The sequence below is a fragment of the Molothrus ater genome, chromosome 2 (assembly GCF_012460135.2).
Source record: "Molothrus ater isolate BHLD 08-10-18 breed brown headed cowbird chromosome 2, BPBGC_Mater_1.1, whole genome shotgun sequence".
In the NCBI taxonomy this organism is placed as follows: Eukaryota; Metazoa; Chordata; class Aves; order Passeriformes; family Icteridae; genus Molothrus; species Molothrus ater.
In genome coordinates this window covers 100,483,635-100,504,704 of record NC_050479.2, presented here as the reverse complement: position 1 = coordinate 100,504,704, position 21,070 = coordinate 100,483,635, and the positions used below count along the sequence as shown (strand labels likewise).

The 21,070-nt window shown below is 39.1% G+C and overlaps 1 protein-coding gene across 3 annotated transcripts in view; it reads right to left on the bottom strand.

The window, feature by feature from the left end:
- Positions 1-9,628: 9,628 nt before the first annotated feature.
- The window catches only part of MAP3K7CL (MAP3K7 C-terminal like), a 50,209-nt gene continuing 38,767 nt past the window's right edge, over positions 9,629-21,070 (bottom strand). For all 3 annotated transcript variants that reach the window (XM_036379995.2, XM_036379986.2, XM_036379977.2), the window contains 2 exons: positions 20,729-20,844; positions 9,629-10,368 (listed from right to left, as the gene is read on the bottom strand). In XM_036379995.2, the coding sequence (XP_036235888.1) occupies positions 10,188-10,368; positions 20,729-20,844 (297 nt within the window). In that variant the 3' untranslated portion in view covers positions 9,629-10,187. The remainder of the gene's footprint in view (positions 10,369-20,728; positions 20,845-21,070) is intronic.

Below are 21,070 nucleotides of genomic sequence, written 5' to 3'. Positions count from 1 at the left end.
CAAAGCTCAGTATAGACTCCTCTTCTAATTTCACCCTTTAGCTGGAACTGATTTTTAACTAAAATGGAATTAAAAATGTGTTTAATATTTAAATGAGGCTGGAGATATGCATTTATTTGTTTGTTTTGAAATAAAAGTCTTCAATTACACATCAGTAAGGCTGAGACTAGCTGAAGATGATGTGCTTCATAAATCTTTTGCTTGCAGCAGAGAGATGTTAAGTAAATGCTTCTCCTGAAACAGGAAAGTGCATAATCAGACAAAACCTTCCAAATGCTGAAATAGTAATTTTGTTTGTTCAGTTGTACATGTACATAGGTCTGAGCTCACTGCTATATGACATCTTATAAAGGCACTCAAAGTTCCTTGTCTTTTGTAGGCATATCTCTTGATATTCCTGAATAGGTAAAAAGAAAAAGAAAAGCAAAAGAAAAGAAAGGGGAAGGGGAGGGGAGGGGAGGGAAGGGAAGAGAAGGGGAGGGAAGGAAAGGGAAAAAGAAGGCAAAGCTTTGGTTTTGATTAGTACTGATTGGTGATTCTGATTAGCAAATCAGAAAATTAGGAACAGGTTCAAGCCAAATTTAAAGGCAGTCTTCTTCTTTCCTAGGTCCAGATACTGGATTATATTGTGTTTGAACTGGATATATTCTTCTTTCACAATTTACAAAGACCAAAGGAATGGCATTGACAGCAGGGGAGAATCAAGTTGTGAGATGGAATCGCAAGCAAAATTGTGGCCACATATGTCTGTGTGAAGTGTGAATTTGTGAGGAGAGAGGTCCGTGTGTTGAATTGTTGCCAGTGCATCAAAGGCAGTAGGAAGAGATGGGATGGAGTTGAGCTGTGGGATATGGGACACACCTGCAGAGGCACCTGGCAGGACAAAGAAGCAGCTGGCAGCAGAGAGAGGCTTGTCCCCTCTGGACCCTGGGACGAGGAGGTGTCACCACAGACCCCCACGGGCAAGGAACCGGCTGGGAGGCGACAGACAGGGGAACAGCGTGTGATCACCCCATAGGGGGGCTTTTCAGAAGCTGATGTGGCAACATGGGATAGGTCATGTAGTGAGAATTAGCTTGTAAGGAAATACTGTGCCTTGAAAAGTGTGTGGAACCAGCTCGTTTCTTTTGAATAAACGATTTGGATTCCCTGCTGCTGTGGGTCCAGGTCGTGGCCACTCACAAAAGTTCTTGTGTTAATTCAGAGTAAATTCAGCTGGGACATATTTTAGCTCTACGTCTTTACTTCCCACATGCAAATTGAAAGTTTTATTTGCTTATCACACATCCAAATTCAAGTAGCAATTCATGTAGAGAGCAGAGGACTCACCTTTAACCAGAGCACTCCTCCTCTGCCCAGTTCCTACATCAAAAGCAGAGGGTGCTTTCTCCAGCAAAAGGGTGCCACAGCCACAACTGTTGGAAACACTTTATTTCTCTATCTCATCTTTGAAGCAGCTGAGATCTCCTCTTGCTGGAAGAACAGGGAGCAGTATTATGAAGAGAGAGAAAAGGAGGAATGGGCCCTATCTGACAGACACCCATGGCATTTTTGTCCTAGTCCAGTATTTCTGCTACATTTTTTCCAAAAAACCAAAGCAAGAGGAGCATTTCTAAAATTTTTAGTAGTATTATGCTGTTAGTCAGCCAGTTAAGAGCTATTTCTAAATGTATTTATAGTCCTTTGTAAATACTTGACCTTTCCTATGTGTTTGCTTGCTTTTTTTCTTTTTAAACTCATACAGTTTCATATAATGACCCTACAGAGTCACTTCATATGGGTTGGCATGGCTGCAGTTGTGTGAGTGGGAACAAATGCGCTTACTAGGAATGACAAAGAGAATGTTTTGTTCACTACTTCTGCATTACAAGCATCTGGCTTGTGTGGCTGCTGCAACTGGATCTAGACCAGCTCATGGTGCTGCACAAGATGGTTTTGTAATGCACCTTACCACACAAAGGTCCTCCCTGGTGGTAGATGCTGGGAAGATCTTTTCAGCCCCCTGAAAGACAGCTCAGTGGAAAGGCCTCGTTGTAGCTCAGTGTTTGAAAACTCCAAGCTTGTAATTAAATTCCAATGGATCCCAAAACAGTCAAGGTTCAAATGAGGAACTGGTCTCTCTGGCCTCAATCCAGCAAAACACTTCAGTGCATGAGTAAACCTCCTTTGAATAGTCCTGTTGGCAAATCAGTGGGAACTATTCATTGCTTCAAGTTAGGGATATGTTGAAGAGATTTGTTTGATGTGGGCACAGTGCCCCACAGTAAGTGCTGTTTGAACCAGAGCCTAAATCCAGTTTACCATGTGGTGCCTTTTTCACGTTGCTGATTTCTTACCAGTCAGTCTTGCTCATTTAGACTTGGACAGCTTCACTTCAAAAGCAATATTAAGCACTTTTAAATGCCACTTTCTCATGATAAACATTCACAAGTGATTTCCTTTTGGACAGTAATATAATGGTAGATTTACTCTGGCAATCAAACTGTGAGTTGAAATTCTCTTGAACAGAATTTACATGATTAGAAGAATATCATAAACATCTGAAAACACTGCACATACAGTTATACTCAGGAGATACAAAGGTCTCAAAAACTGCCAGTAAAAATGGTGTCTTTGGCAAAATCCTTATCTTTTGTCTTCATGTCTCACCTTTAAAGACAGTGTAACTAGAATTTTACCTCTTACCATATTTCAAACAAATGAAAAAACATAAACCTCTTTTATTAATTGAAGGTGAATTCTGAAGCAGCTAAAGTTGAAGACCAAAGTTAGTAGCATGCTTTTTCTGCTTTTTACCTTTCAGAATATTCTAGGGACCCAAATTTTCCAGAAACAAGTTTGTTCAAGTAGATGGTGGGATGCGCAAGAGCCACTAAATTTGTTACTGGTAAAGCAGTTCTAATATTCCAGCACAACCACTTTGGGTTGCTGAAACTCAACCTGTGGTTGGAACCTTGCCCATGCATTAGGACACTCTTCTGAAGCCTGACACTTCCCCTATTCAGATTACTTAACCTAAATACAAAGAGAAAAATAGGAAGAGAACACTCGTGCATTCTTTTAGAAATGGGTCACTCATTATCCCACAGTGTATGAGATTTAAGGCATATTCAAATTTACCAGCTAAAAGAGGCACATTTGGTCAGTTGTTCTGTACAGTGTTATTTAAAGCATATTTGACTCAGTTATTGTACCATTAAATAAGCACTGCAAAGTGCCTGCAGTTGGTCAGTACTGTCTAAAGCCATATAGGCCAGATTTCTAGGTATATAAATCCAGCTGAACTCCAAAAGTTGTTTGAACAAACAGAGAATTTATCATATAATTGATAGAATCATAGAATCATAGAATGGTTTGGGTTGGAAAGGACCTTAAAGATCATCCAGTTCCAACCCCCTTGCCATGGGCAGGGACACCTTCCACTAGACCAGGTTGCTCCAAGTCCCATCCAACCTGGCCTTGAACACTTCCAGGGATGGGGCAGCCACAGCTTCCCTGGGCAACCTGTGCCAGGGCCTTGCCATCCTCACAAGGAAGAATTTTTTCTGAATCTCTAACTTAAACCTACCTTCTTTCAGTTTCAGCAATAATTTTTAATTTTCAGCCCCCTGAAAATTATGAGCTCTCTCAGCTTTTGCGAGATGCCAGAACTCATGTAACTTGGGTGCTCCTGTTAGGTGCTGTTCAGTGTTAGGTGTTGAAAATTACACCTCTGTTGAAGTATCTCTAGTATCTTAAAAATATTGGATATCACTCTTTGGGTAGTTTCAGATGTGATCAGATAGTGATAAATTTGTACACTGACCTTTACCTAGTTATATAAAAAATATTTGCTGTAAATAAGTAAATAAAACTGCACTTGGGCAAACATAATTGTACATTTTTTAGGTATCTCTGCTTTGTAATAATAATGTCCCATTACCCACCAGAGGGAGCTCAGTCAAATGTAAGGGCCTGTTCCACCAATGTAAATTAGTGAGAGCTATTTGAAGGGTTATAAATAGATTTAAGCACAATTTTAGCGGTTAGTGCATAGCTGGATGTAATTTATATTAGCTGGGAACCCTGGTTTGGGTTTTTTGCTTGAAAGAATCCTCCTTTTTTGAAATTATGTCAAAAAGAAGTGTTCACATTCTTGGCACAGATTAATTTCATCAGAAAGTACATCTTCATGTGTGAGTTGCTGGCTTTTGTATTCACAGCCATGGAGGGAGCACCTTAAGTAAGTCTATTATTTAGAACAGCATTCATAGGAGTATGTCTGAATGTGCCTCTGTCTTCCATGAATATTAACATTGGTATATTTTGTACTGACATCTAATCAGTAAATATCTATACTGATGTACTTGCTGACCAGGAATACAAAAGGGTATGACCACAAGACAGTCAATTTCCTTAGCACATAATGTTAAATGATGCATTTGCTTCTGACTGCTTTAAAAAGTTCAGAGTCGTTGACTTATTTCAGCTGTCCACGCACAGCAGAGGAATGTGGGAGTCAAAGACCCAGGCTGGGGAGAGCACTGTGATGAAATGGCTGTGAAGAAATCTGTGGTCACAAGGCAATCTGGGTTGTGCACTGATGTTTGTCATACACTTGTAAGAAAGTTACAAGACAGAGGTGAATGTTTTTCAATCACAGAACATCACTCTGCTGCTATTCCTTCATGTGGGAAACTCGGGGTCTATTTCATAAAAGTACCAAACTCTTCTTGTGCAGTGAAAGCAGCAAAAGACCATTAGTGCAGTTATTTTAGTACTGAAGTGCTCTGGCTTCAATGCAGTTTTTACTTCACATAGGCTATTTATCAAGGTTTTATTTATCTTTAATGCAAATACAGCAGTTGGCATAGAATTGGACTCAATGACTCTTATGGGACCCTCCCAACTCAAGATTTCCTATGATTCCATGATTAGCACAATAGTCATATTCTTCATATTCTCATACTGGCTATTCCTCTTTCTGTAGAAGAACCATCTGCAACGCTCTGACATCTGTACCACGTCATAACTCTGTTAATTCTAGACGGAGTTGACAAAAACATTACCTTAATGAAGTAAATATTCCAGTATAAAATTTTAGTGGAAACTAGGCTTGGAAAAGTGCTGGGATACATCCAAAAAAAAAAAAGCTTCTTAATGCTGAGCTAAGGACAACAGCCTATACATTCTATTGGTGCAAGCCATAAGCAGCCAGAAAGCAAGCAGTTACGGCAACAGCTCACTCACCAGTTCCTCTTCCTAGCTGTCCCTACTTCCTTTCCATCACTTAAAGTTCTCATATCACTTAACTCGTTCCTTGCACCCAGAGCACAGTTTGGCATCTGGCTGCACATTTGTTACATCAGCACACACATCCTCATTTCATTTCCCTAATTCCTGTATTAAAATTTAGTATAAGATTAAGACAAATAACTAAATCCACAGACCACCTACTCTCATATTTTCTAACCAGTTCAAGGAAACCAAGCATGTCTCAGAGCAGACACCTGAAGGCTGGTAGAATTCCTTGCTGCCACATACCAGCACCGAACCACAAAGCATCACACATAGCACTTGGAAACCACCTTGAGCACATGGTGATCATCAGACCATGTCATAAGATCGTCAGACAACTGGATCTGAGCTCTGGGCTGATGCTGCTTACTCATTGGGGATGGATTGTGGTCAGGGGCATTGAAGGAACTGAGGTTTAGAAGGGGGAACTGATAATTGGTGTGTAGAAAAGCAGAGTGACTCATATGCTAAATTTTGTGCTTTCTACAGAATAAATCATGCAGTGGAGGAAGCCTGGGTTGAGGATAATGGTGATTTGTGAATGGTTGTCATCTTTCATTCATATGGGTATGAGTAACACATGACATTACTTGTTAGGAGCACTGAAGAACCTAGAGGTGATTGGCACTGTCCAAAGCAAGGTAGATTTTTCATTCTTATAAAATAATCTACTTTGAATTTGAAGTGCCAGCCTCACAGTTTTGGTGTGCACCTGAAAGTCCACCTTGGTAACTCCCAGTTTAATATTGCAAAACCAGTGAAGGAAATGGTGAGGTTCCCACACAGGACGAGGGAAGAGATGAGAATCTTGATTCCATGTTTCAGAAAGCTGATTTATTATTCTATGATATGTATTATATTAAAAGAAAATGATATATTAAAACTATACTAAAATAATAGAAGAAAGGATTTCATCAGAAGACTAGCAAAGGAATAGAAAGGAATGGATAACAAAAGCTCGTGACTCTCAGAGAGTCTGAGACAGCTGGACTGTGATTGGCCATTAATTAAAAACAACCAACATGGACCAATCAAAGATGCACCTGTTGCATTCCAAAGCAGCAGATAATTATTGTTTTGCTTTTCCTCTGAGCCTTCTCAGCTTCTCAGGAGAAAAATCCTGGCAAAGGGATTTTTCATAAAATATCATGGCGACACAAGTCTCCCCTGTTCCTTTAGACACTTCCACTTTGTGCGTTGATCAATAAAAGAATTTTAGATAGGGAACACCACCAAGTGGCTTTGTGGTTATTACTGTGACTAGCTAATTTCTGCAAGGTGTCCTGTGACTGGAGATGAAGCAGCAAAGGGTCACGTGGCAGAGCTCCCCAAGCACACAACCCAAAGGAAGGCTGAGAACACCTCTCTGTCCCACCTGTCCCCACTGTTAGCAGTGTGTAATCTTTACAAAGGCCTAGATGATGGAAGCCTCTGGTGGAAGGTGACACACTTCCAAAGATCATTAATTCACAAAATCAGACAGAATAGAGGTAATCCTGAAAATGGAAACGTTTTTTTAAAAGGTACCAAACTCAAACTCACAGCTCCTCATCTTCCAGACTTTCCAAGCATCAAGTCACCCTTGGCTCTGGCTGTTTCAAGCCCCATGAGTCATATCCTTGCTAACTGGAAGCCTTAAATTGAGTTTGTTCAGCATTCTTTACGACGGAAGGAAGTTGTTTAGCAATGATAGAAAATGGAAAGCACAGGTCTTGTTTTTGTTTCAAAGCCATGTACTTCACTGTGCCTTAAGTGGTTTGAAGCAAATGCATTTGTCATGGTAGTGGCATGCTTACTTTTGCTAACCTGAATAACCTGGATAACAGCAAGAAATACACTTTGTCTGTAATACAGCTGCAGTTCTCAGAGGTTGTAGTCATATGTTATAAAATTGAACCTTTCATTGGTACTTGATTTCAAAAACTGACTTCTAAGTTTTTGAACTTCTAAAAACGTCTGTGAAATAATTGTATAAAACTTGTTTTTATATTGTGATAGATACAACAGGACCTAGCATGCAGACCACTTCAACCAGAACACAAACCATATTGTCTATGTGGAAAATACAGGATCAGGACGATAAATGCTTTATTAAAAAGCCTGATTTCAGCTATTTAGTCAGCAGAGCTCCACTGTATCTAGAGAAAAACTCAGCATGTCCAAACTGGAGACTTACTGAATGTGAGAATATTTTTCACTATTAAGCTCTTGATAAACAAATCAAGAGATGGATGATAGGTACAGCAGTTACCTCTTAGAAAGTTATTCCAGCTACCTTTACTCTTTTCAACACCTGGATGATTTTGCATTATGTTGACTATGCCACATTTTAATTTAACTTGCCTATGAATATTTTTGGAAAATTCCATTTCCCTACCTTCTCGCCTTTGAATCCCACTTCCCCAAATATTTTTTTTTTTTTAATAATTTTCAAGAGACACAAATTTTTCATCCTTTGTACTTCTGTATCAGTTTTACTCATTTGTATTGCGATACAATTTCTCAGACCTCCTGCTCTCAGGCACATGGGCATGCATGCAGGCAAATATGTTCAATCAAAGCTGCTATTTTTTACTTTAACCATAACTAAAAGCAGGAGGAAAATTTGATTGCACATAGCTAAAGTCCAAGTTGAATATAAATATTTGACTTAAAATAGTTTGGGATGGTTTAAGAATTTCATATTTATCCAGGCTTGTAGGCTGGCCCACATCAAAAATTTGGCATCTGCACATCTGTAAAATATTTCTTGAATTGTTCTATAATGGTCAGTACCTACAGGTTAGGAAAAACATATTCCATGACTATTCTCCAAGTGCTGATTGCCACAAGTGAGGCCCAGCTTTCCTTCTCCACCTGACTGTGGCTCTTTCTTAGGTTTTTCTCCCAGTATATGGTCTGTAATTTTTCTGATATCTAAAGTATGGTGACTGCACTTAAATAGAAAATTTCAAGGTGAACACAGTTATTTGGAAGTAAAGGTCTGCTGTCTGATCCATTTGCATCCAAAGACAGTGTGTCAATAAACAAATTTTATGCACTTTATATGGTTTTCAGTGAATTCACTAAAATCATCTGACTGCACGGTGTTTTCAAGGCTAGATGGAAAAACCTTTGACTGAAATGACAAACTATTTTAAAATGAGAATTCTCTTGTTCAAAACACACAAACGCGGGCAAAAAAGGGTAATTCTAGCTTCTGTGGTGCTCTGTGCTCAAAGCAAAGCTCTGATTTCTCTTCAAGTTATGTTTCCCAACAGCGCAAAACTCAGACAAGACTTTTCCAGCATTTCCAGGCCTAATATTCCTAGTGGTTTTTATTAACTATGTTTTTTTTTTCTTCAACTTCCACAAAGTACAAGGAAAATTGGAACCTCAGATAATAAGAGGAATAAATACAGTGTTCCACTGCTCAGGGAGCATTCCAGCAGGAAGCCCATGCCTCAGGAGTGGGGATTTCCCAGGTACAGCAGGAAGCAGTGCCAAGTTTGGATGCTGACACTGGCCTGGCAGCTCAGGAGGAGAAGTGGAAACAAGGTTGTCCTCTCCTGCTACCTCTTCATGCTCTCCGGCTGCAGTGCCAGGTGCTTGGAGTAACACAGAGCCAGTTTTCCCACCTGTGCTGCAGGGAATACTGTAGGCAGTTAGCACAGATAAATTACAGGCAGCTTGTAATTCTTTTTTTTGTCCCTTTTGCTGCCAGGAATTGTCCTGATTAACATGAAATTCCGTTTTCATGGTAGATTAATGATAATAATCAAAGCTAAAGTCCTGGTGCAAATCTTAACTTCATAGTTTTCAATTACTAAGACACAGTACTAATAACACATTAGGTTGAATTCTAAGCTCATGAAGATGTAACAAGCTGCATCTGACAAGCAGAGTTTAAAATATAGGGTGACTTGAGAACAGCCAGAACAAAAAAGGGCTTTTCTACAACCACTTTTAATGAATAAACTGCTCTATGGATAGAAATGGAGGTATAATGAAGATTTTTAAGTTGATCCAGGAAAATACAGGGATAAATAGACCAAGTAAAACTGACATTTTACTTCCAGTTTTTGTGTATCACAGAACTCCCATCCCTACTTACAGCCACTTATGTTTCAAAATAGACCAGAAAATAAGAACAAAAAAGCCTTACAATAATTTTACTGACATAGTCTCAGTTGAAAGTATGATGAAATTATGATTCTTATATTAATTTTTCATTTCTTGCATGCCTAAAAGTACAATAAAAAGACACTCAAGTAATCTTTACACTTAAGGCAGGAAATTTTGATCTCTTCTGTTTCCTTTTAATTCTATAACTTGCAAATTGTCACTGTCAGTGCACTTGTTTGATAAAAAATAATTTTTTTACTTCCGTTTTTATTGTGCAGTTTTTCAGATTTTATACAACAGTGTGAAGTTGACATCAAGTATGGTTGACATGGTTTTTACTAGTGAGGAGATCTGCTTCAAGATAACTTCCAAACACTTTATGCATGAGGAAAATAATTTAAAAAGAATTTACCAAACTAAAATTAACATACATGTATTCCATATATTAACATTGTCCCAGTCCTTAGTATGATCCAAATTTCCAACACAGAGACTATTTATATAATTTTCTAGTGTGTCCATATCTTCTTAAATTGGAAAAAATATGTTTAGAAAAGAAACCTGATCCACTAGAACATATAATGGGGATAGATTAACTTCAATTATGTTGCTTGAAATAAAACATTCATTATATAATGGATGAAATATCCATTATATTAAGCTACTGGGTGGCAAGCATTAAATCAAATTCAAACTTATACATACTCTGTATCCGTAGTAAAGCGTTGTAACATATTCAACGGATCTTTATTTTAAAATCTGTTTTCCATTCCTGTATGAAGTGCCTCCCATGAGCTGGTTGGGAGTTATGAGGAGCCCTGTCTCTTTTGGTACTGTATCCTGAGCTTTTCCAGCTGCTCCACACACTGTGTCTGGGCCAGCTTCAGCGTCCGGTTCTCCTCTGTCAGCTGTGCGTACTCCTTAGCCAGCCGAGCAGCATCCATGCTTTCTTTTTCCACTTGCTCCAGCCTGGCAATCAGCTCCTTTCTGATGATTATGAAAAAAATCCCAATTATTACAAATGGCAGTAGGCAAAAATTTGTTGTCCTGTGTTAGGTCAAAGATGGGCTGTGTGTTGTGAACTTAGTTTTTATTACTTGAACTTGTGTGAAATGAGGACATAGAAAATTAATTTTTTAGAGTCCGTTTTTTTCCCTTTGTGAAAAACACCAATCACTTGTTTTTCAAATTTTAAGAGTTTAATAGTAATAAAATGGTTATAAAAATAGCAATATAATTAGAGTAGTAAAAATTTGGACAATTTGGATTAGGACAATATGAGACAATAGAAACAAAGAGTTACGGACAGTCCGGGTACCTTTTTCTGGGCAAAATAAGCCTGAAAAAGGACACACATTAACAGAGGATTAACCTTTAAAAATAATAGCCTGTTGTACATTCATACACCTCATACATGATGCATAAATTGCATTCAAACACAGGATTCTGTCTGGTCAGTGTGAACTTCTTCCTCTGAATCCTAACAGCGCCTTTGAGGCAGGAAGAAGTTTGTTTCTTCTGATAATGGGGCAATAAATTCTTTTTCTCTGAAAGATTCAGGTGTCCCATGGCTGCTATCTTGCTGCGAGTCCTTTCTTTAAAAAAGTATCCTACATAGCATAGTTTCTATTTTAACATTTTGTTATAACCTAAAACTATATTTAACACACTACTTAAGAAAATTAATACAACATAACTTTCTAACACAACACATATAATATTCATTTTAATATTTGCGAAAAGCCAATCATAAAATACACATTTTTCACACCTTAAAGACTAAGCTTCCAAAATCTTGGATTGGTTTGCTGTTCAGTGACCGAGCCTGAAAAATGCTGTGCTCATGTGTCTGTATTTGGGACTGTTCAGCAGAAGAGAAGGCTTTGGGAAGACCTTAGAGCCCCTTCCAGTACCAAAAGGGGCTCCAACAGAGATGGACAGGGACTCTTGACACAGGTGACAAGACAAGAGAATGGCTTTAAACTGAAAGAGAGCAGGAAATGGGATATTGGGAAGAAATTCTTCCCTCTGAGGGTGGTGAGGCCCTGGCACAGGCTGCCCAGAGAAGCTGTGGCTGCCCCATCCCTGGAAGTGTTCAAGGCCAGGTTGGATGTGGATTGGAGCAACCTGGTCTAGTGGAAGGTGTCCCTGCCCATGGCAGGGGGTTGGAACTGGATGAGTTTTAAGGTCCCTTCCAATGAAAACTATTCTATTGATTGCATGATTCTGTGATCTCTAACTTCAGTAAGAGTTGAGCACACGATTCATGGTGGAGAATCAAGTTCCTAGAGATGACTTGCTGATACTTTGCCAGGAGAATAACAATTTATTTTTCTCTCGATACCAGGTATCGCTGAAAGAGAGTGAGGTGTTTTTGTTTAGTTGGTTAGATTTATCAGTAAGTTCTTTGAAGTGTGCCTGATTTCCTTTTCTCTACTACAAACAAATCCAGTAAGTAGTAGGCACTGAATCTGAGCTATATATATTTCTATAACATGTTTAGACTCAGATCTTAGCCCTATTGCTGAGGCAGAGCTGCAAAGCTGACCCCTCCTGGTCCTCTTAAGTACAGACACAAGAGGATTTAAGCTGAGATTTCTTCTGGATGGAGTCACACAGTGCCCTGTATTCCCAGAGCTGGCCGGGAGCTGGAGTTTCCTGTATAGTATCAACTGAAATTACCTCAGCACAAGTTAAGATAAAAGAGGTCTTAAAACACACTGAAGGCATGAGTAACTCACAGAGAATCTAATTGCTCTCCCCTTAGTCACCCACCAGGCCAGCCTGGCCTCTGGGTTTCTTTTTCCCTTTAAGTCAAAAATTCACCCATTACAGGAAGTCTCTTCTAAAAGGTTCTTTTGATCATTCTATCTCAGAGATTAGTTAATCTTTTAACTGTTCATAGCCCTGTGACTTTATTTCTCAGTCATGTCAAAACAGTGCTTGTAGATCATCAGCGGGAAGTTCATGCCTTCATAGTGGATGGATTTCACTGCAGTCCTTAAAGGAGCCCACTTGTCAGGCTAGACCAGTGCTTTCAGACAGGAAATTCCTAGAGATCAGCAATTCTATTCCCACAGGTCAGAGTATTCATCAAAAGACAACATTTCTGTGTTTGCTGATCACTTATGTTACTCATAGCTGAAAAGCTACCATGTAGAGCAGCAAAACTGTAAATCTGGCTTTTGAAAAACACTTCTGTGTGGCCTTCACTTAGGATCAGGTTAACCTTCCTCTGTCTTTACTGCAGCTTGCAGTGATAGCAGAGTTTGCCCATGGTTTAGTTGACTGTTTACAGTCACAGTTACTGCAGTTCAAGGAGTCACAAGTTAGAACAGACCCTCATTTCTACAGCCATTTCTACCAGCTATGCTTCCCATAGATTAAAAAAAAAACGAGAAGAGTTGGCAGCTGTTACAGAATTTTAAAATCAGCCAAAGAGGCAGCATATAGGCATTCTCCTTATGATAGCTTTGTTTTATACTACTGAGGTATGGCAGAGCAGCTATGCTGCAGCAAAGCCTCTTCAGTTTCCTTTCACCAGGTGACAGGTGCATTCAATCAGGCCTTTGAGAGGAAACATCAAGAGGGTATTTTTGCTCAGTAAAATTCTATTTACATTTAACACAATATAGCTGTACAAGTTTTAAACACAGCAAGCCACTAACAGGTTCATTTCTCTGTGGCTGGGTCATTCTAGATCGACCAGTTTTCACAGAAGTCAAGACAGTCTTGCTAGACAGCTCCTATTCATGGGCCTGAAGCCATGGAGGAGTGATTTCATGTGAGAAATACATTCAGAGACAATGAGTTTTTACAACTCCAGATGTTTGGGTGGGTTTTTTTTGTTTGTTTGTTTTTGGTTTTTTTTTTTTGTTTTTTTTTTTTTGTTTTTTTTTTTTTAATTGGTTGGTTGGTTGGTTGGTTTTGGTTTTTTTTCTCCCTGGATTTCCTCTGCAAGACCTTTATCTCTGGACACCAAATAAGAACTTCTGCAATATTTCTTTGCAATTATTCTCTGGTGTAATGTTGGACTGAAGGGCTAAATTAAGCTCTTTCAAATGACAGACTGTTAAAACAGAAGTGTCCAAACAAATGAATTCAGAATCATTCTTCCTTACTTTTCTTACACTCATGAGCTTTTTGAAAGGGAGATGCAGTGAACACACTACTAGGTAATCAGCATCTTAAAAGCAGGTAAACCTTTTCTGTGTGAACTTTCAGTATTAGACAAGGAATGGTACTGACTCTCCGGGACTTGAGCCAGGAGAGGCACAGACAGACAATGTGCAAACTCAGACAGCTCCAGTAATGAAGGTCAGTTCTGATTTGATGACATTCTGTGCAGGCTTGGCTTTCATGCTGCTCTCCAGTAATATTCAAGCAGCACAGATAACTCCCTCCCCCCTCCCCAGGATTTAGAATTTCTATCAAACAAACTGTAAATGCATTAAAATCAAAATATACTCATTGCTGTAGTCCACACTCTGGGACCTCCCTCACAGAAAGCAGTTTCCTTGCACTGAGGTAGTAAAATTGCCCACTTCTGAGTCAGCAGAACCTACTTAGTCCTTTCCCATCAGGATCAACACCTGTTTACAGGATAGGGTGATGTTTCAGGCTAATACTGTCAGCCTGCCACAGATCTAAAATTAGATTACCAGGGAATTGCTAAATGTTATGAATGGTGTAGTTTAGGAAGCTCACAAAAGGATGAGGACAGTAACTAACATTTACATCTGATCTAATCCTAGATTTGAACTTAGCTTTCAGAGGTTAAAGAACACCATGCTAAGCTCTTGCACCATCTAGACCTTGTTGTGGATGCTTAATAAATAGATGTAGCACTGTGTAATCTGTGTTTTCTGTTAATGGTTACCTCAAGTTTAAATATTAACAGTATTGATAAGGTATTTTCCAAACTAGTGCTGAGGCACTCGAAGCTTTGAGCCAATCTGTAACGTGTACTTGAAGTGTTCTTTTTTGGGGAGGGGTTTGGGAGGCAACATTAGTGATTGGCATCATAAACCCATCAACCACAAGCAGGAGAAAAACACAGCACTGTCTTAGGGAAGTTATTTCTCTTGTTCTGGCCTTAATGACTAAACATGCAGAGAACAGAGCTCCTCAACACTCATATTCACAAGGAATAAATACAAAGAAAAGTGACAGAGTAAGCAGACAAATCTGTCTGGAGATAAGTGTATTTAGAGATGGACTGGACACAAGGAAAACAGTTTCCAGACTACAAAGACTCAGATTTGCCTTTTCCCCATTGTGAACAAGGTATTCAGGATCATGCATCTGTGGCAGTGCAGTATCTGCTCCAACAACTGCTGTGTACTGGTGGCCATAAGGTCATTTTCTCTTCCCACATTTGCCATGGCTTTCCTATCAGGGGAATTATGAGACCCTGCAAGGTAACTGCTGTCTTGAGGAGATTGTCCTTGCATAAGTCTACTAATTAATTAAAAAACACCACCATTAAAGATATTAAAGTTTGCTTTAACATAAATGAAAATGTGTCTCAGATGCCAACAAATAAAAGGTCACAGAATAGTTTGAGTTGGAAAGGACCTCCCAAAGGCAAGAACACTTCCTCTAGAAGAGGAGGTCTCTCTTTGTATTAGAAAAGCTGTAATTTAATTTCTAGTATTTGGCAAGTAACATATATTTTGCATACATGTGAGATGATAAAAAACAGGTCTAGAATGGGAAAATTATTGAGCTAAAACATTGCCTTTAAGGTTTACACCAATCTTTTTCTGAAGTACCTAGAAGTCTGAAAACTACTTGTCTTCACAGTGTTGGGAAAGACACTCAAGAAACTGTACCTGGAGAAATCCTCTGGACCAAAAAGCATAGAAACAGTCCTATGGTCATGAGAGCAAGCTAAAACATATGAAAAGCTCCTACAAAATGAAGCAGTCATCTCCACTGCATGTCATTTGCCAAGAGGGGCACTGGGATGCTGGATTTTATCATCAACAGCATGTCCAGCAGCACCAGGGCAGTGATTGTTCCACCGTGCTGGGAACAGATGAGGCCACTCCTCGAGTCCTGAATTCTGGTCCAGTTCTGGTCCTCTCCCTACCAGAGGGGCACTGAGGGGCTGCTGTGTGTCCAGAGAAGGGAACACAGCTGGGGAAGGGTCTGGAGCACCAGGAGCTGCTGAAGGAGTGGGGGGGGGGTGCTCAGCCTGGAGAGAAGGAGGCTCAGGAGGGACCTTCTCACTCTCCACAACTCCCTTGGAAGGTGCAGCCAGGTGAGGGTCGGGCTCTGCTCCCAGGGAACAAGGGACAGGGAGAGAGGAAATGGCCTAAAGTTGTGCTAGGGGAGGTTCAGATTAGATATCAGGAAAAACTTTTTAATGGAAAGGTTAGTAAAGTACTGGAATGGGCTGCCCAGGGAAGTGGTTGAGTCACCATCCCTGGAGTAGTTAAAAAAACATGTGGAGGTGGCAGTGGAGGACACAGTTTAATGGTGAACAGGGAGGTGGTGCTGGGCTGGTGGTTGGTAATATTGATAATCCTAAAGGTCTTTTCCCATCTTAACAATTCCATGATTCTCTGTCTACTCTAATGTGTAAAAGAAGGAAAAGAAATCATATCCATGGGCAAGGGAACGAGTGATCCTAAACCAGGTGGTGATCAAATGATATTTTCTGTAGAGTTATATTAGAATTGTCTGGGGGAGGAAAAAGAGATAACCATGCAGTGCTAAGAATATAAGATACAGCTAGCAACCATGGCAACTCTAATATTTAACTACATAATCCAGGGTCATTATCTAGTAATAGCAATATAACAAGTGCTCAAAATAACCAGCCATCTCATCCCTTTCACCCAAAGTTAGATACCCAAAACCATCTGTTATGGAAATACGTGTGTGTTTCTGGAACATAAATTAAATTACATTCTGTGCCCTAAATGTGGTGTGTTCTCGCTTCCACACCCTTTTCTTTATTTTCAATCATGTCTCCCATTCCAGAGTGGTTTTTTCCCTTGTACTACGTATTGCTGGCATAAATGTGAAGAGTGTGAGTGAAGACAGCAAACAAAGCTATGATTAAATTAGCAAAAAAATCTACCCAATGTTCTTTCAAATTCTTGCTTCCTTTTTTATTCTTGAGTAACTTCTTTACCCATCTTTACTTGCTTTGTCCTTTGATTTTCCCTTTTTTGATACTACAACCTCTTTTTCTCTCTCATGTTTCCCATTTTCCTGTGAAATACTTGTCATCTTCTCTCCCACTGCCAGCCTAGTACATTCTCTTGCCATCTATATTGCACAAAAGAGAACAAGTAAGTAAGTTTGTTCTCACCTTGATGAAAAGCAACCCTAGTCATTTCACTTCACTGATTTTTTACTTTGGCTGTACTTGATGCTCTCATTACACATCAAGCTAAGCAGAAGTAAAAGCCTTTGAAAAGTTGTAAAAGATTAAATGTTTTTAACTATTGTTAAAATAATGGTTTACAACTTTCTATGTCTTATAAAATAATATAAAAATATATTATCTCATGTAGGAAAGGTTACACTGAACTTTGGAGGTTGGAACAAAAATTATTTAAAGTAGAATTAACTCTATACTTTTTTTTTTTTCTAAAAAGCTCTAATACCTGTACAGATATTTGTCAGGTTAACATTATCTCTTCCTCCTAGCCAACAAATAAAAATTATTTGCTCAATCCATTTTCTGCTTTTTTCTGTCAGTCATAGCCTTCAGCATCCTGTATGCGCTGTCACAGGCACCACAGGTACAGAAACTGCCAGGTGAGAGTTATTGGAATGATCTGTGGAGAGAAGTTGGGAGCACTGGCAAGGTTACCATCCAACAGCATTTGTGATTGCCTTTGGTAAAAATGCACACTGAAAAACAATATAAAAGCTGTTTGTTCCCATTACAAGGGATGCAGCTTGATCATTGTACATTTTATCAAAATAGTATTTAAGAGAAATAGACAATAGATAGTAGGTGTAGTAGACAATTGGGAATCTTCATTTCCATACATTCAAACTCAAATGTAGAAGAAGAAACCCACAACAGGGGCAAATTTTAGAAAATTGCAGACTCTATATTTTCAGTTTGATTGTAATTGGTTTTGAGGCTAAAAACTTGTGCATCTCATCAGACTTTTTAGACAAGTGAAAGCATTCTTCCCTTTTTAAAATGGAATATTCAATACTTCCAGTGATGGGGCAGCCAGGGCTGTCTGGGCAACCATTTCCAGTGCTCCAACCTCCTCACAGGGAAGAATTTCTCCTTAATATCCAATCCAAAACTACTCTCTATAAGTTTAAAACCATTCTGCCTTGTCCTATCTCTACATGCCCTTGTAAATAGCCTCTCTCCATCTTTCTTGCAGGCTCCTTTCAGCTAGTGAAAGGCCACAATTATAAGGTGCATATATAAGTGTATACATATATAAAAATATACACATGTATTCATATACATATATATATATATATACACTTATTATACACTTATATGTACAAATACAATGCAAAACATGGCATGCCACCCAAGCCATTATAATCCACTTTTCATTCAGTATATGCTAGTCCCTAAACTGCTTTTAACTCTCTTACTGTAAGTGCTGAGAATGTTTTTAGACATAAATCAGTGAACATGAGAGCAAAACTCCCTTTTACTTCTTGCTTATTCCTTTGCCTCCACACTTATACTCCTTTTCTATCCAGTTTTAGATAAAAATCAAGGTTGTCCTGTTCAGGTTTGTTTGCTTACATGTGTTTTACATGTAACATGTAAAGTTACATGTGTCCTAATAACTTTCTAATCCACCTTGCAATTTCAACCAAACCATGTGGTAAAGAGGTCCCAATTAGTTTCTGGAGGGTTTAATAAAACCAGACTGCTCCAGAAAGGAAAGATACACAATAGTGGAAGGCATGAGACCCGCTCCAAAATACTACAAAATGGATAATCTACTTGGAGGAAGGAGTTATAAACAATCCACATCTGGAGGAAACATATCCTAAATTTGTACTTGCAGTTGTTAAACCTCAAAATCAGGCAACCACAGTGCAGCAGCTTGTGAGGAAATTAAACATGCTTGATCCCAATGCTGTAGGATCACTTTTTCAGATTAAGACACATGGGAGGTGTGAAAGGTGCTGCCCTGATATTTGTTATGTTTAGGCATTTCACAGCTATACAGCACGTGAACAAAAGGCTACAAATATGTAATTGGAAAGTACACCTGAGTCTCAATAATATAATTCCATTCATTGCCTTATACAGCCACTCATAACATCTGTTTACTGGGGCATGGAATTCCCAGAACAGGTTCAGCAAAGACAGCAGCGGTGGAAGCTTCCTGACATTGTTCCACTGTTGACATCCACTGGTGGAATGAAGGAAAGTGCCAGCCTGAAGGCCTTTAATTCATCCAAGATAAGCACCTCTGAGAGGCTGACCTCTGGGCTTAGAGGTTGATTAGGATAATTGTGAGTTCATTTAAATAATTTTGTGCATGTATCTGCCATTCTCAAGAAGCAAACCATTTCTAATTTAGCTAGTACCACAGACTAGCTAAAAATAGATAAAAAAATTGCATTCAAGCAGCAATTTTTTTTTATTCCAGAAAGTGCAAACACATACGTGAATGCCTCATTTTCATGGGCTCCAAGCATTCTTCATAAATAGGCATAACTGATTCCGGGTTGTGCCAATAAAAATAATAATAATGATGGATTTATATTAGTAGACTCTAAAACCAAAATGATTGAAGTCTACCCTTGGTGTTTATACATCTAAAGTCAAGCACTTAAACAATCATTTAATATTTTATATTGTGCTTGGATTTTCAGAGTAGACAAAGACACATGGTTTCCACTGAATTGATTGCTAAATATGTAAGCAGCTTATATCAGACAACCAAATTTGAAAAATCATTGCAAATTTAAAATAAATTACTTATCTTCTAATCTTTTTAAAAATACTAATTACTTTTGATTGGCCAAGTTCAATTAATGGTGAATCAAATGCAAACACTGCAAATATGAATTAAATGCAAAATACATTTTCCCATGATATTGGACATCATCTTTTTTAGCTTTTGTTCCAGTCTGTCAGCATCTGAGTGCCACACTGATCCTTCAGTGGAAGGGGATTTGCAGTGGGAAATTTCACCTAGCTTTGACACTTTAGGCAAAAACTAACTATATTGTGGCTCTATCCAGCAACCCAGATAAAGACATCTCACTTTCTTACCCTGCATAGTTTGGATTCAGGGAGTTCTTTGGCTGTCTTGTAAGACTACAGGATTTCAAGTTTCCCTCTTGCTTCTGCAGCTGAAGATTCCCATGGATGCAAACTTGGCTGAACCACAGGGTCAGCTGGGCAGAGATTTCACTATTCACCTTCTTTGCTCTCTCTGCATTTCTTTTTCAGGTTTCTTATGGAAAAGGACCAACAGCCACAGAGTGCACTTTGCCATTTAATAGTCAGGCAAAAGATGACAGGGCTATGAGTACAGGCCATAGACAAGAAAAAAAGCCTCCAGCTTATTCACTTTGGGTATGAACACCTGAAATGCCAATGTATATTGAACCAGTGTATACAAAAACATGTTTACTAATATTATCAAGGATTCTAAGCCTAAATTAGGATCTATTTTGTTCTTCATTAAAGTGTGCAGTGTTTATTGAAAAAACTAAAATTGAAAAGGAACCTACACCAGATGAACTGGATTGTTATGTCACCTGGACGCTGTCAGTGAAGCTTTTAAGGGACACCCACAAAGCTGAACTGTGACAGCCCTTGGTGGCCCCAGCTGATCCTGTAGAGCAGTGGCCAACTTGTGCTCTACTGTGCTCATCAGGCAGAGGCATGAAATCATGGGATCACAGGATGGCTTGGGTTAGAAGGGACCCCCAAGATAATCCAGTTCCAGCCCCATGCCACAGGCAGGGGACACCTTCCACTTGGCCAAGCTGCTCCAAGCCCTGTCCAACCTGACCTTGGACACTTCCAGGGATGGCACAGCCACAGCTTTTCTGGGCAACCTGTGCCAGGGCTTCACCACCTTCAGAGGGAAGAATTTCTTCCCAATATCCCATCTAACCCTGCCTTCTCTTTCAGTTTGATGCCATTCCCCTTGTCCTGTCACTCTAGGCCCTTATAAATAGTCTCTCTCCATTTTCTTCTAGGCTTCCTTCAGATACTGGAAGGCCACAGTTATAATATATGTATAAATAAGTATATACATATATAAAAATATCTGTATAGAAGGTCAGAAAATACAATGTTAAGCTTTCATGTTTCAAACAGGGTTTTGCAAAGAGAATGTAGGACAGTAAATCCTTTGGGAAAGTTACTCACTTTCTTTCTTCGAGCAGAGCAATTTCTCTCTTGACCTCGTGGTACTCTTCTGCTATTTTGCAGTGCTGTTTATACACCTGCATAGATTCCTTAGAGTCATGACAAGGAGGCAGAGGCTTTAAGAAAAAGAAGAAGAAGAAAAAACCCACTGTTTTTTGAATGAAATATTAGTTTAAACCTCACATATTTTGAAAGACACAATATTTATCTGAATTCCTGTGAGAATGCCTAAAGAATTTTTTTCCCTTAACTGCAGTATACGGCCAACTATTCCTAGTGATGGCCTTTCAAGGAAGGAAAAAACCCAAACCAGTTCCCTGCATAAGAATATATGTAAAACTT